Source organism: Atractosteus spatula, chromosome 17 (genome assembly GCF_055471065.1).
Source record: "Atractosteus spatula isolate fAtrSpa1 chromosome 17, fAtrSpa1.hap1, whole genome shotgun sequence".
Classification (NCBI taxonomy): Eukaryota; Metazoa; Chordata; class Actinopteri; order Semionotiformes; family Lepisosteidae; genus Atractosteus; species Atractosteus spatula.
In genome coordinates this window covers 12147928-12162681 of record NC_142722.1, presented here as the reverse complement: position 1 = coordinate 12162681, position 14754 = coordinate 12147928, and the positions used below count along the sequence as shown (strand labels likewise).

General features: G+C 36.2%; 1 protein-coding gene across 1 annotated transcript in view; it reads left to right on the top strand.

The window, feature by feature from the left end:
- Positions 1–13957, top strand: part of adgrd1 (adhesion G protein-coupled receptor D1) — a 79953-nt gene extending 65996 nt beyond the window's left edge. Inside the window, exons 22-25 of the mRNA XM_088935443.1 lie at positions 7367–7493; positions 8611–8652; positions 9150–9242; positions 10200–13957. Coding sequence (XP_088791569.1) covers positions 7367–7493; positions 8611–8652; positions 9150–9242; positions 10200–10295 — 358 coding nt within the window. The 3' untranslated portion in view covers positions 10296–13957. The remainder of the gene's footprint in view (positions 1–7366; positions 7494–8610; positions 8653–9149; positions 9243–10199) is intronic.
- Positions 13958–14754: the final 797 nt, after the last annotated feature.

The following is a 14754-nucleotide window of genomic DNA, read 5'->3' as shown; positions in this document are numbered from 1 at the left end:
CACTGTAGATGAGTTTAGCTGGTCATTGCAGCTGCAGACTTTTCACATAACACGAGGTCTCTTTTCTGGCTTCTTTTCATAAAAACCTCTTTTGCTCTGTTTTTTCATTACTTTGAGATTCTCATCAAAACCCATTTCAACACGTTTTTTTTCCTGCATATGTATGCCTTGAAGGCTTAATTTAATAAACTATGTGAAGAAGGAAAAGCTTTCAAAATATCTTTCTAGTGTTTTAAAGGACTTTCACCTGCTCTATCTCATCTCTCAGTCCCTGTTCAAAATATATTTTCATGTGCTACTTTTCCTACAATTATATTTGACAACATCTATTCTAGTAGCCATAACCATATTAACAGCAGTGATATCATCCTGGATCATAATTCGCAACCCACTGAATATCAGCAAGCATGAGCCTGGACACCACCTGGATGGAAAGCTAAGGTTGCTGCTAGAAGAGGTGTAAATGGGACCAGTAGGAGGCACTCACCCTGCGGTCTGTGTGGGTCCTAATGCCCCAGTGTAGTGATGGGGAAACTGTACTATAAGAAATGTGCCATCCTTTGGATGAGATGTAAAACCGATGTCCTGATTCTCAGTGGTCATTAAAAATCCCAGGGTGTTTCTCAAAAAGAGTAGGGGTGTTACTCCAGCATCCTGCCCAAATTTCCCAATCATTACCTCCTAATAATCCGCATCTATGAACTGACTTCATTACTCTGTTCTCCTCCCTGCTGATAGCTGATGTGTGGTGAGTGTAGTGGTGCACTTTGGCTGCCATGCTACACACTGGTGGTGGTGGAGGGGATCCCCATTACCTGTAAAGTGCTTTGAGTGGAGTGTCCAGAAAAGTGCTATATAAGTGAATGGATATATATAACTCATCTCACATCTGCTGTCTTAGTTTGCTATTTTATGATGGGCATCTATGCCAGTCTTTGCCCTTGCTCTCAGACAAAAATGAAACAGATGTTGCAACAATAATATTGTGGGCCATTAGTTAACAAAACTGTAAATTAAGATAAATCCACATACAGTGAATTAGGCTTTTAATTACCCCTTCCTATAGAGAGCATGAAATATTCAAACAGCATGCTGCTTAGGAATTGTGGCTGGTGCACACAAGAGGAGTGAATGATTGAAGCCATTAGGCAAGTCTGGCAGTACAGTTTAGATCAGAACTGAATCCCGTTGTTCACCTGTGTAATGTGTAATTAGATGCTGGAAATGAATGTTTGTGTAAAGAATTCTCATAAGATCCAGGAGTTTGTCTGATAGAGGGAATGTGTTTCATTTATCTTTCATTAAAAGCCCTAGCATTATAATGTCATAGCTTATTCTGCAGTTGGTGATTTTAGGAATAGTACCACCAACTGGAACAGCTACACATTCCAAAAGATGTCAAAGATGTATTGATTATTATTATTTACCACCTGCAGGCTACCATTAACTGCCTAGCTTGGAAAATTATGATGTAATAGGCATTTATTAGCTTTTGTCTTGTTTTGTTAGAGTTAAGGGCCAGAGAATAAAATCTGTAAATGAGCAGGGACTCTTTGACATCAGTGCATATGGTAATGGGTATACAAACAGCATGCTTTTTTTGTTCTGAAGAAAAAGTAAAAATGGCGATATCCAACCCTCTCTGCTCAAATGAGGGCTATGAAACAAATATCATGGCTAGGGAAAACTAGTAACATCCTCCATTCCTTTAAGTGGTTCAAGTACTGGGTGTCCTTTAGGAAATGGAGTGCAAGAACATTTTTTTCAGGCATTGCTGGTGCCCTCTTGCTGCCTTGTTCTATCAGCATTATCTGCTTAACCTGACGTTTACTGCTACATAAAAGAAACACAACAAGAGCAAACAGATTCAATAATGAAACATTAAAAACAAACAAAACAACATGAATGAAGCACACCACCGCAAAATAAACTTTTAGTAAAATCAAATTCTATATTCTATATACTGCATCACCACTCTCCAAAAGCCTCATCTTTTTACTTACAATGGCCAAAACGAAGACCCTAATGCAGATAATCCTAATCCCCCTTGAAGAATGGAAGAGAATGACTTAATTGTGTAGATTAGTCACGTAATATGCAGCCATCATGCCCTTTTGCTTAATTGGACTTACCTTCCCCACAGATGATTGAAATTGGTGTGAGGTTTTCTTCTTCAAACGTCTCACAGCTCAGGGAAATGTCTTCGTTGTTGGTCTGTTCAGTTTACTATCCAGGTTTAAAAAAGGTTTAGGAAGCAACCCCAAATCATGTTATTCCAGGAGACTGGGGACACTTTCTTTCAGTACCTCAGATCAGTGGTACAGTATACCAAAACTGAAAAGGCTGGGGAGGAGGTATATAGTGGTTCCGTAAAACTCTAGATGCAACGTAATTATAAAATGTATTATTAGAGATAATTAAGGATTTGGCAGGCCTTTTCTTTCCTGTGACTGGCTCTTTGAAAAATTGTAGTTGCAAAATTGCTTTTGCTGGAATGTTTTTATTGCATTTTCAACCTTGATATCTCTTTCAGTTCAGTGTAGATGTTGTCATGGAGACAGAATGCTCCTGAAAAAGGAAGAAGGGATGAATGAAAGACATCTCATGTTGATAACTTCAGCAAAAGCTGCCTTGTTAGCTCTGATGGAGCCAGCTCTTTTTTTTATTTTGCAGTGATTACTAAGTTTAATGTCGATTTTGTCATCCATTACTTCAAAATCAAATGAAACGCTAAATCATTGAAAAACAGCTGACAGCAAAACTGAATCTTCTATGTGCAACAAGACAGAGGTCTAAACTTTATCTAAAATTGCTGCAATGAAATAAAAAGACTTTTGTGTCTTGTGTAAACATCCACCCATTGTCAGATGGCTCTTTACTCGTGATAAGAATTACAACAAACAATAGTAAAGGATACAAAGTGAGAAGATATACATACACAAGCACACAAGGAGAATTTAGAGTAGAATATGCAACCTAGTTTAAGTTGCATGGTACGGGTGTCTTGAATATACATTACAGCTGAAGCTGTCTTTCATACTAACATCATTGAAATGGTGATAGTTTAACAAAGACAGTTGTATTGCTTGTGAAAGTTGTCTTATTTGTTGTAGTTACACAGATAGCTCTTGGTGAAAAGCTAGGGCGTTTGCCTCATAACTGCCTTCAGAAGTGTTACGTCCCAGTGTGTGGTCTGTGTGTGTTTTTTCTGTCATGTCCACACTGCTGACCCTTGATTGTTCTCCCTTCCCCATTGGCCCACCATTACACCACACTTTCAGTATGACGTCATCGTCAATTAGCTCTCAGCCAATCAGAACACATCTTATTCAGCATATAACATGGAGGTCCTAAGCAAGGAGAGGCCTTTCGCTTGACTTCGGTCCTGTTTGGTTTTGGTTATCGCTCCGCTTCTGGTTATTGCTTCAGCTTCGTTGGTTTGTTTTGTTTTTGTTGTGTGTGTGTGTATTTTCGTATAGCTTCGGCTTTGTTGTTTTGTTGGTTTTCTGTTAGTTTCTTTGTACTTTCGTGTTTTTGTGTGTTTATGCTTCTTTTGCCATTACCTTGCCCTAACGTGTTATATGTTCAACTTTTGTGTTCTTTGTACCTGTTCCTGTTGATTACTCTTGTTTTCCCTTATTTGTATTCCTGGTTCGCTTGTGTTTTTGTGTGAACTTTTGTGTACAGTATAAGGTTAGTTTAGGTTGTTGGGTACACTTTACACACTTAGTTGACTTTGTATTAGTACACTAGTTTAGTACGGGTGAGTGCCATTTGTCTTGTATGGTTTTGGGTAGTCAGTGGAGGTTAGTTAGGGTGTTGAAGATGCCGAAGACCGTGTGTTTCGGGTTTTCTTTTGTAGTCAAATTAGCTTTCCCTCACTGTCCTAGCCAGCTCCATTTTGTTTGTTATTTTCTTTTCTTTGGAACCACTCTAGTTCCTTACCCTTGTTACCACGCTTCCTAGTCCCTCATCAAAACCCACCTGCTTCCAAAAGAATTATCCTATACCCCTAGACACTTGGGGCCGTAACATTATTGGGGGCTCGTCCGGGATATCAAATTACAAAAGAATTATCCTAAATGTTACACCCCGATACCCCTAGACACTTGGGGTCGTAACAAGAAGTAAAAATGGATTTGAGAAATTTGAAAAACTGTGACTAAAGGTAAGAAATAAAGTTCTTGCAATTTTAGGAATACTGCAAAAAGCAGAGTTGCAGTATACAGAAGTGTTACAGTACAGAAAATTAACTACTTCTTGTCAACATGAAATCACGTCAATATACCAAGATGGAAAAAGAGTATAGTGATTGCTTTCTTTATTATTAATATTCTTTCAAACAAATTCAGTTTTTCTTTATATTCTTTAGTGATAAGAACGAATCAGTTCAGATCACACAAAACAAGTCTATGTAGTCTGAGGGTGGACAACTTAAATGGATAAAGTGAGATAAATAAGAACAGAGAAAGGAAGAGTAACCACATATCAAAATCAAAGACAAAATAGTTTTTTTAAGAAAAACAATGAACAGACAAAAAGACAGCTATAAAAGAATACCGTACCTTAATTATAACCATGACTACTGAAGATTTAATGGTACATAATTTGTTTTTGTTTTCCTTCGAACGTGTGCAGTCAATCTAAAATGTGCTGAAAATAACTAAGGAAACCCACACACAGAGTTCTTGTGTAATCTCATTTTTTTTCTGATGGAAATTCACAAATTGGAATGAGTCTTTATCATTTCCTTTTGCTGTAATGATAGTAATTAAGCATGATTATTATAATTTCCACTTCTTTTGTTGAAGATACTGAAGAAAGGAATAAGGCCTAATGAAGAAAAATCCATTTTTTTCTTTAAAACAATAACACAAACACAACTTTGCTTCTGTCATATTGTGAAAATCTCCGCAAGATCACTTTTGCTTTCTTTCACAATCCTGTGTTTAATTGTAAATTCATAACCATTTGATGTTAGTGAGTACACAACTCATCCTTCCACTTTGCACTTTGCTGTATTTCTGTTGAATGATTGCTCTTTAGAAATAGACATATTAAAGCTCATATATATCAATAAATAATAATGGAACTTGTTTGGCCTCTACATAAGCAATTAATGTTTTACAGTCAAAGTTGACATTCATTTTACTATGCTTTATGAGAGAAGATGCATTGTTTCTGGTTTTAATGATCAAGTTAGGGTAAAAACTGTAAACAGTAACAATAGCTACAGTATATAATTGTACAAGAGTACCACTGTTTTTATGTCCATTTCAAATTAGTTTCTGTGAATGTAGAAAACAGTTGTGTTGTACTGTGGTGCTCCATGTGTCACAGTCTATGAAAGATGTGTTAGTGTATTATTTGTTGTGTGGATTATCCATTTTACCCTCATCTGTGTTCAGGACAAGCTGCTGATGCATCATTAAAGTATTTCTTTGAATGTAATCAGTAACTGACAGTCAATTGTGTCCCTCAGAAAATCCATCAGGCATTGCCCTTTACTGTATCTTAGCTGCTTATTAAAGCTAATCATTTTAGATTAATATTGTTTGAAGTCAAGATGTCTCAAGAAAAACAAAAGTAACTCATTTTACAGTGACAGGACTATTATACTGTAGGTGTCACTCAGATGCAAGATGTGCTCATTGGATAATAATGTCTTTCAGCTAAAGAGATATTCATCGGATTACTATCCAGTGTGTTATGTTTCTGGGAAAAGAGATAGGGAAAAGAATAGCAATAAAATGATCACTTAATGATAAAGAGAACCTAAGATGTGCACCAGCACTTTTCAGCCTAGGTTCAACCTCTCCTTGTGTGCTATCAGGTTTTTTGTGTTTATTATGATATTTTGGGCATTTCTGTTAGAGTCAGACAAAAGATGGTCAGTGATCCTGTTCACAAGGTGACCTCACAAGGTGACTGGAATAACCTGGTGACCACACCCAAATGGTCAATTACTGCTGGATTTAGACGTGAATCAGTCAGGAATGTCACGCAGTGTGCCACATATCTGCAGATGCCAGGGAATTTAATGTTGCCATTGAGGAGCTTTACACTTGTGTGACTACGAGAGTCATACCTTCCAGACTGGTATTGAGTTTAAATGGCAATAAAATAATTGACTATTCTAAATACTAAAAAGAAGAACAAAATATAAATGGATGTCTGTGATACCCCAGAAAACATAATACTTGATTCCACATGAAAGTAATTAATTTTGTATCCATTTGAGGAGTCTTACTAGTAATATGGAATCCTACTCCATATTCAATCATAAGTAAAATGATTTTATGGTTCAGTGCTTGTTCAGAAGAAGGAATTGGTCCACCTGCGAGCAGTGTCTGTCTGTCATAGATCTGACTATTGTTCTTAAGTAATGTAGCAGGTAAAGTTATGCACCCAGTGGGCTCTGGGATCTGTTTTGTGTCAGATGCTTCCTTTCAAGTGATGCCTTATTCTCATCCCAATGAGAAGTACCTTGTGTGTCACATGGGGCAGACATAAAATCAAGTGAAACAACTTGCAGCTAAAGGCAGCTGATTGTTCTTCTTTGGAACAGGAAGGAAGTGCACATTCACTTTCTGAAGCATTTCTGAGGTAAATCGAAAATGTAAAAGCTGTGCGAGGGTTGTATAAATTGTGTTGCTGTTCACTCATTTTGGGAATTTTTTTCTTGTCAGTCTAGTTTAGGCTACATGTGGATGAAAGAGTAATTTAATTCTCTTCCACATCTCATTTTGTGTTAACCGTTGAAGAAGAAGGCATCTTCTATAACTGTTGTCATTCTGTAAAGCTCTTTGAGAAGGTGCTATATAAAATAAAGTTGTTTATTATTATCTGTTGACCAGGGGTATAACTTGTGATATTTGTTGCAGGTATTAGATAGTTTCCTACATTCCTTTACTGATTGTGAGTAGAGCAGTTTTTATTTTCAAATTACAGCAGTGCTAAGTTAGATAAACACAGTATCTTTAACAATGAACCTACAGTATGTTCATACATTACATCTCATAACATGTTTCTTAACTTTAAACCAGTCAGAAGTTCCTTACATGCTCTCATGTAGAAAACTGTAATAAGACACACCCATATGTAATATGGGACAGATGTGAGGTATTGATTGTCTGCCAGAAGTGTAATGGGTAGGGCTGCTATAGACACAGCTATTGTAGCTATCAAGTTCCCTCCAACTGTGGTCAAACTAACAAGGCAGTCGCATTTGATTGAGCTGGCTGAACAAAAAAAGCTTTATTTTCTGAATGTTGGCAACTGCACACATTCACTACTATAATCACAGACTTGCTCAGCTGCTTGCAGGTACATGTCCCCTTGACAAGATTTTCAATGTCCCTTTCAGGCTGACTGCCAAAGCCGTCGCTGTCCTCCTTCCTATACTGGGAATTTCATGGATATTTGGGGTCCTGGCATTCAATGACCATGCCCTGCTATTCCAGTACATGTTTGCTATTTTTAATTCCCTACAGGTATGTACAATTTACGAGTTGAGCACAGCTCTCGCTTTAAAACGGAAGGATTGTTTTGTTTCGATGCTAGGAATATACCATTGTACTCAATCTGTTGATGGATCATATGATACGTACAGATGCACATTTTGGAAGATTTTTTTTTACTTGCGATGTACAAGTCATATTAGTGGTTAATATAAAAAAAATTAAAAACAACTTCCTTTGTCCTCCAATACCTATGAACTAACAAGGAAATAGGCTAGTGTGGTCTTCCTTAATAACCTCTGCCTTCTAGTCACTATTAATTAATTTCTCCATTTAAAGGCTTTCCACTTTTGCCTACCACATCAAAATATTTCCCATTCTTAAAATGCTGTAGCAATGCCTTTGATCTTGTAGTACCACAAATAAAATAAGAAGAGCTCTGAATTAGTTCACCATTATGGAAATCAATGAAACATGTATCAATCAGACAGTGAGGAAAATAACAACTGATTTGCTAGAACTTTTGTTGTAATTGCACATTTTCAGTGTTTCCTTTATATCAGAAAAACTTAGCTGTGTTTCCACAGTGAAGATTTCAAACTTCATTTACAGCATCTGTTCCTCGGAAGACCCAGAGTGAATCTTTGAAAGTCTTTTGTTAAGATTTATTTTGAATGAAAGTAAAAATAGAGATTGCACCATTAATGTTGTTCATTCATAGAAGATGCAACTGGAAATGTAGTCACATAGTTCTTCATGGAAAGTCTTATGTTTTAGAAGAAGTGTGGTTGGAGATAAATTTTGAAAGATTTAGCAGCATTTTTGGAAGATTAAAATAAATGGTATTTACATGTTATTAAGTAAAGACATAATAGAAATGATCAAAATCTGCTTACATATTTTTAGTATAATAGAATTATACTAAATATTTTTAACCAGAAAATGTTTGTCATTGTGTATTTATAAGGCTTAAACAAGTTTTTTCCTGCTGATACGTCTTTACTGTCACTGATGGTTAAAAATGAAAAGAAGACTTAAATGAATGATGTAAAAGGGATGTAAAATGCAAAAGAAATTTCACCAGATAATTAAGTTTTTGGATTACAGAGATATAGGCCCTGAATATTATTTATGTTTCTATTTCTTAAAGGGGTTCTTCGTATTTCTTTTCCACTGCCTTCTCAACTCTGAGGTACCGTGAACTATTTGAATTTAATCCTGAACCTAATCAGCTCTAATTCTCTATAATGGACTGTATTGTATAACACTGCTTGTAAAAAATCCCTTTTGAAGTTGTCTGAAAACCTAGCAGAGTAATGCGCATATTTAATTATTTTGTTTAATATGGTGAAAATTAAAAATCATTACCAACATCAAAGAGAACTATTTCAAAAATAAATGAGCATGGAACAACTAATCTGCATGTTTAATATCCCTGTAATGATTATGTAATTTAATTATAGTTTCCAATAAAAAGTGAAAAGAACCGCAGGAAAAAAAAATGTCTACAGTATATGACGTTCTTCAAAACAGAAAGTGAATTTTTCATCGGTGTATTTTTAAAATACTTTACCAGAGTTTTGCGAGTAGTTGATCCTACTTAAAGGTTTAAAGTGAGGATAGTACTATGCTCATTTATTCATATTTTTGTTCCTTTGAAGATAATACCTTTTCATTCCTTTTTTAAAGATCAGAGCTGCCTTTAAACACAAAACCAAGGTTTGGTCTCTAACCAGCAGTTCCATCCGCAACATCAATGTGAAACCTTTCAACTCAGACATTGTAAGTATTGTTTGTTTTTCTTGTGCGTTATACAGCTTTCTCCCTGTATATTAATTGAACACATATTTTTACAAAGCATGATTATTCAGTTGTTCAGAGAGAGTAAACCTGTTGAATGGCTGTGTAATACAATTTATACTCTGCTATTAAGTTTAAGTGTGTAACTGTTCTTCTGAATGTCAATCCGGGTCTGATTTGGCCAGAATATCTGATTTATTATCTCACATCATTCTAAGAACATGCAATGATGTCTGTTGCTTGAATAGTGGAGATGTCACCAGTGCTAACCTCAAAGACTAGCAGAGCACAGTACTACACCCTGTGATGTTTCTAATATTTTTCTGGTCAGGGAGGAAGGGTTCCACCTATGGGTTGCCCAAAGCTACTACCAGCCAGATTTACTTCCTGTTTCACTTGTTTCTAACAAGACAAATTTCCAAGTCAATCAGTTGACAAGTCATTGGACATGACACTTTTGATACAATGTTGAGTTTCTACTGAACGCACAAGACCACTCTATCTCAAATAGTTTTTGTGCTGCTAATAAATATTTGTAGAAGAAACAGTGAAGGTAAAATAGTTGAGTGAAATACATTTTAAAAAAGCAAAAGTAGTAAGTAAGAAGAAGTAAGTGTTAAATCTCTTAAAACAGTCATAAAGTCTTCTGTTGAAATTGTACTCACTGACAGGATTCTAATGGTTGTAAGTATTTCTGGGAAAATTTAAATTAGAGATCATTCATTAGGCTTATCCTTATATACAGAAATTTAAAGATAGTTCTTGGCAAACATATTCACAGAAGTAACAATTTTATTGCATATTGAATATTGAAGGTTGTGACAGTTAAGTTAAGGAATTGTTCTTCAGTCTTTATTTGTTACCTTTTCTGGCTCAAGTCCTGTAAAAGGAATTCATTTTGGGATCACATTACAGTTTTTTTTATTTTCTTTTTTCCAGATGAATGGAAACCGTCCTGGAACAACACCCACAAAAATGAACACGTGGGATAAGAGCACAAACTCTGCAAATCGCATTGATTTGTCAGCTGTGTAACACACAGCTTGGAGTGCATCAATTGACTTTTGAAGAAAACAGAAATGAGAAATGAGGGAAGAAAATGAATTGGTGTAAATAGACAACTAACACTGGCTAATTCAAACAGGTGAACCTTTCAACGAACGCTTCACCATAACCAGAAATCAGGAAGACTTATTCATACTGTATATGCTTTCAATGGAGTTTATGACAAGCAAACCCTTATAAAATTCATCACTGTTGAATTTTTTAGTTATCTGGAAATGTAAGTATAGTAATGCCATATGAGGGATATAAAATACTGTATATGCTAATCTTTTGGAAAGGCCAGCAAATCCTTAAGCCAAATTAAACAGCATATATACAACAAAATTACAATTCTCCAAATTAAATCCAAACCTCTAGTATATAAACAGACAGTCTACAGAAGACTGCGTGACAATAGTTTATTTAAGATTTTAGGTTTGTTTAGAGTTATACTTGAGGCAAAATTCCTGTGCAAGAAGTGTTTATTACTGCATTGACGCTTGCCTAAGAGATCACTAAACGTGTGTGGTGATAGAAAGACAGTATTGATGACAAAGCTTTTAGTTCATGACAAAGCAAATATCCCTTACAGCTTCCTCCATTTAAAGAGTTCCTTGAAAAGATCGTATTTGCTATGCCTTCTGAACACCCAGTAATAAAGGCTTATTAAATATATTTTTTGAGATATTTCAGCACTGCAGATCAGTTTTCTCCCTTGTGCTTTAAAGGGGATCATTTGGTTTAACTGATTTGAGGTCTATCATGACATTTTCAGAGTTGTTCCTCCTGCAGCAAAATAAAAAAGAAAATGCAAAAGAATTTGATTTCTTTAAAAAGGAAACAAGAGACTAGGTTTTTGAAAAATGATGATATCCTCCTGCCTTTTAGATTACTCTACTAAAGCAGTGTACAGTAAGGTACAAATACATTAGCAGTCAAAAACAAAAAAAGAATGATTTATTATTTTCACCCTTGTACTGAAATCTTGATTCTTGTATTTGCATTTCATTTTAATCAAAGTCAGACCTAACCAAGAATGAACAAAAAAAAAGCTTTGTCTTAGAGCAGTGAAATTCCAGAACCCACGCAGACACACAAAAAATAAACACCTGCCATGAGAGACCACAAGGACACTGCTTCAAAATCAGTTTTTCTCTGCACAGCTGTTTAAATCTGTATATTCATTGGCCTTTTGTCATAAATAAATCTGATTGTGAGTCTGCCTACACATACTGTTTCTATTTGGTTTTCCTAGGCTGGCAACACTGATAATACAAGGTTGTTCTGTCTTGGCTTTGGTTTGAATAATGATACAGTTGGAACTTCAACCTAGATGCAAAAATGATAAAACCAGAACATTTCTGTTCATGTCATATCACTCTGCAACTCACTTCTGGCAACCCACTGAAGCTAAGCAGGTGTGAGCCTGGTCAGTACCTGGATGGGAGACCTCCTGGGAAAAACTAAGGTTGCTGCTGGAAGAGGTGTTAGTATGGCCAGCAGGGGGCGATCACCCTGCAGTCCATGTGGGTCCTAATGCCCCAATATAGTGACGGGGACACTATACTGTAAACAGGCGCCATCCCTCCAATGGGACGTAAAACCGAGGTCCTGACTCTCTGTGGTCATTAAAAATCCCACGGCATTTCTCGGAAAGAGTAGGGGTGTAACCCCTGCGTCCTGGCCAAATTTCCCATTGGCCCTTACCAATCATGGCCTCCTAGTAATCTCCATCTATGAATTGGTTTCATTACTCTGCTCTCCTCCCCTATAATAGCTGGTGTGTGGTGAGCATTCTGGCACACTATGGCTGCCGTCGCATCATCCAGGTGGATGCTGCACATTGGTGGTGGTGGAGGGGAGTCTCCATTACCTGCAAAGCGCTTTGAGTGGAGTGTCCAGAAAAGCGCTATATAAGTGTAAGCAATTATTATTATGTCTTGCCCAAGGATGAGGCAGAGTGAACTGAGCAAACTCCATATACACAAGTGTGAAATACAAATGCTAAAAAAATGAAAAAAGACAAAATATGAACACACAAGTTGATACATGTAACATGATAAACAAAACAGATAAATAAACCTAATAATAACGCTATCATGAATGTGTTAGGACAAGTTTCAAATAATTAGCTATGAGTATGAGGCAGTTTGTCTTAGAGTAGCAAACACTGAGATACATCAGACTATTTTTACCCTAGTACTGTAGCTGGAATTCAGTTTTATTTTTAGAATTTCTCCCTGATCTTTGTTATAAACTGTTTATTAAATATACAAATGCTTAATCATGTGTAATATCTATTATTGTGCTGTAATTATGCAGTAATAAGGGTTTCATACGTTAACAATGTAGTGCCTTATCAAAATAAAATAGAGATCAGATTTAAGTTATGTTAATCAGTTTTAATATTGCATTAAAAATGCTGGCTAAAATGTTACTCTTGTAAGTGACCCAAAAACATTGGAAAATCAATATTCATCTTGCTTGTGTTGTTTATTATGGAACTTAGTGCATTTAGTTTTGCAGAATCTTGGGAGTAAGATAATGTTGTATTCCTATTCCTGGTATATCCAGTTTGAATTAATATGTGCCATTTTCTGAAAGAAATTCAATGGCACATACACTTTGCCATTTCTGAAAGACGTACATGATTTGCATGTTTCTGAGTCTGCTGTAGCATCTGGAATCAGTCTTTAATAGACATAACGTAGGCATCAGATAGCTGGAGCAGTTTTTAACGTCTTAGGCCTTGTCCTTCTTAACCCAGAGTATGCTTTTTTATGTGAGTTTCTCAGTTTCTTAACTGAGTCCTTAATTACTTACCAGTTTGATTAATGTGAATGATTATTTTTACTTTTTAGATATTTTGAGTTAACTGCAGTCATAGGCCCGAATTATCACTAGTCTTGGACCACCTGATTTAGTTTACAGTAGGTACTCAAGTCTAGGACTTTCATTATTGCCAATCAGGGTCTGTGAAATGACCCCCTATGTCCAATAAACACATTGAAATCTTCATTGTTTTCAGAAGGTGAAAATAGTGAAGGAGTTCTAATTAAGCAAAGTGTTCAATTAAAGGCCTTATTAAATAATAAGAAAAGCTCAGATAGAATAAAAACCAGGACCAGGATTGGGATCCCCTGCCTAGGGGTTGAGATGCAATCCATTTGTCTAGTTGTTTTTTAATAGTATTATGGGTATAAATCAGTGAATCTTTTTCTGTGTTTCCTTGTCTCACGTAAGTTGTACATTGTTAAAAAACTGTTGTTATTTGATTCTGTAAAACAAATTCAGAGTCTTTCATAATATAATATCAGAGGTGGCGGTGCGATTTGTAGATTATCTCCCAGTTTTTGTGCTCTGTGTAGACTTTAGATAGGGGCCTCAGATTTGGGTCCAACACATTGTCTTTGTACTAAATAAACTGTAAAAAATCGTAACTGTGACAAGTTTTTGTTCAATTGAACTACAAACAAAAACATTTAACACTGTACATGCATTCTGTTTCCTATAAATTCTTTTATTTTGCAGTGAGACTACATTTTTATGAGGAGGGACAGTTTTTCTGTCCGTTTTGTTGGCAGTTTTTTAGTTACTGTATTTGAAGATCCTTGTTCTGTATGGCCTTTATTTAAATTATCATCTCTCAAATAAAGGAAAAAAGTATGTACAGAAGACACTGCTCACTGGTTTTATTGGGGGAAAATGTATGGTCTGCGAAACAAGCTAATGTTGGTATGCAAGAAAGTGTGCGGGCTGACTGTTCAACCAGAGTCGGCTAGAGGGAAAAGAGCATATTTCTCGGGTGGGAGTCCAGCCACCATCCTTATACAACAGGCTTAAATATCAAGCAGGAAATGTGGGCGGTATTTAGACAACCTAGCAAGCATTTTTTTTGTGAAGGTGGAAGAATGGGAACCTACAGCACCTGGCAACAATGCCCACACAAGCACAGTAGCACCACACAGACAAGGCCATGAACCCAAAACCTTAGAACTCAGGCTACAGGGCCAACCACCAAGCCACTGGCAAACAGCTGATATTCTATCTCTAAGAGAAGACATATTTTTTAAAATTAATTTATTTAACTTAACGTCGGTATAATTGCACAATCACAGGCAGGAGAACAGAATGGTTAACTGCATTTTTTTCTGCTTTGAAGTCTAACATTTACGATGGTTATCCCAAAAACCTATTAACTCCTATTTTTTATTATTGTTGATGTTGTTGTGGTTACTTTTTACCCCTGAGATGGGGTTGGATTGGAATACTGGTGGGTAGGCTGAGATTATGCTGACCAACCCAATTACTGGCCGATACAAAATGATCATACTTATTTTAAGTGGCAGCTGAGATAGCGTATTTGTGTATCGGGGGCATTACTGTTCACCATCTCTCCCCAAAAGCATTCAAAGAAAATTTCAAGATATTCATGTGTTATCACTATGAC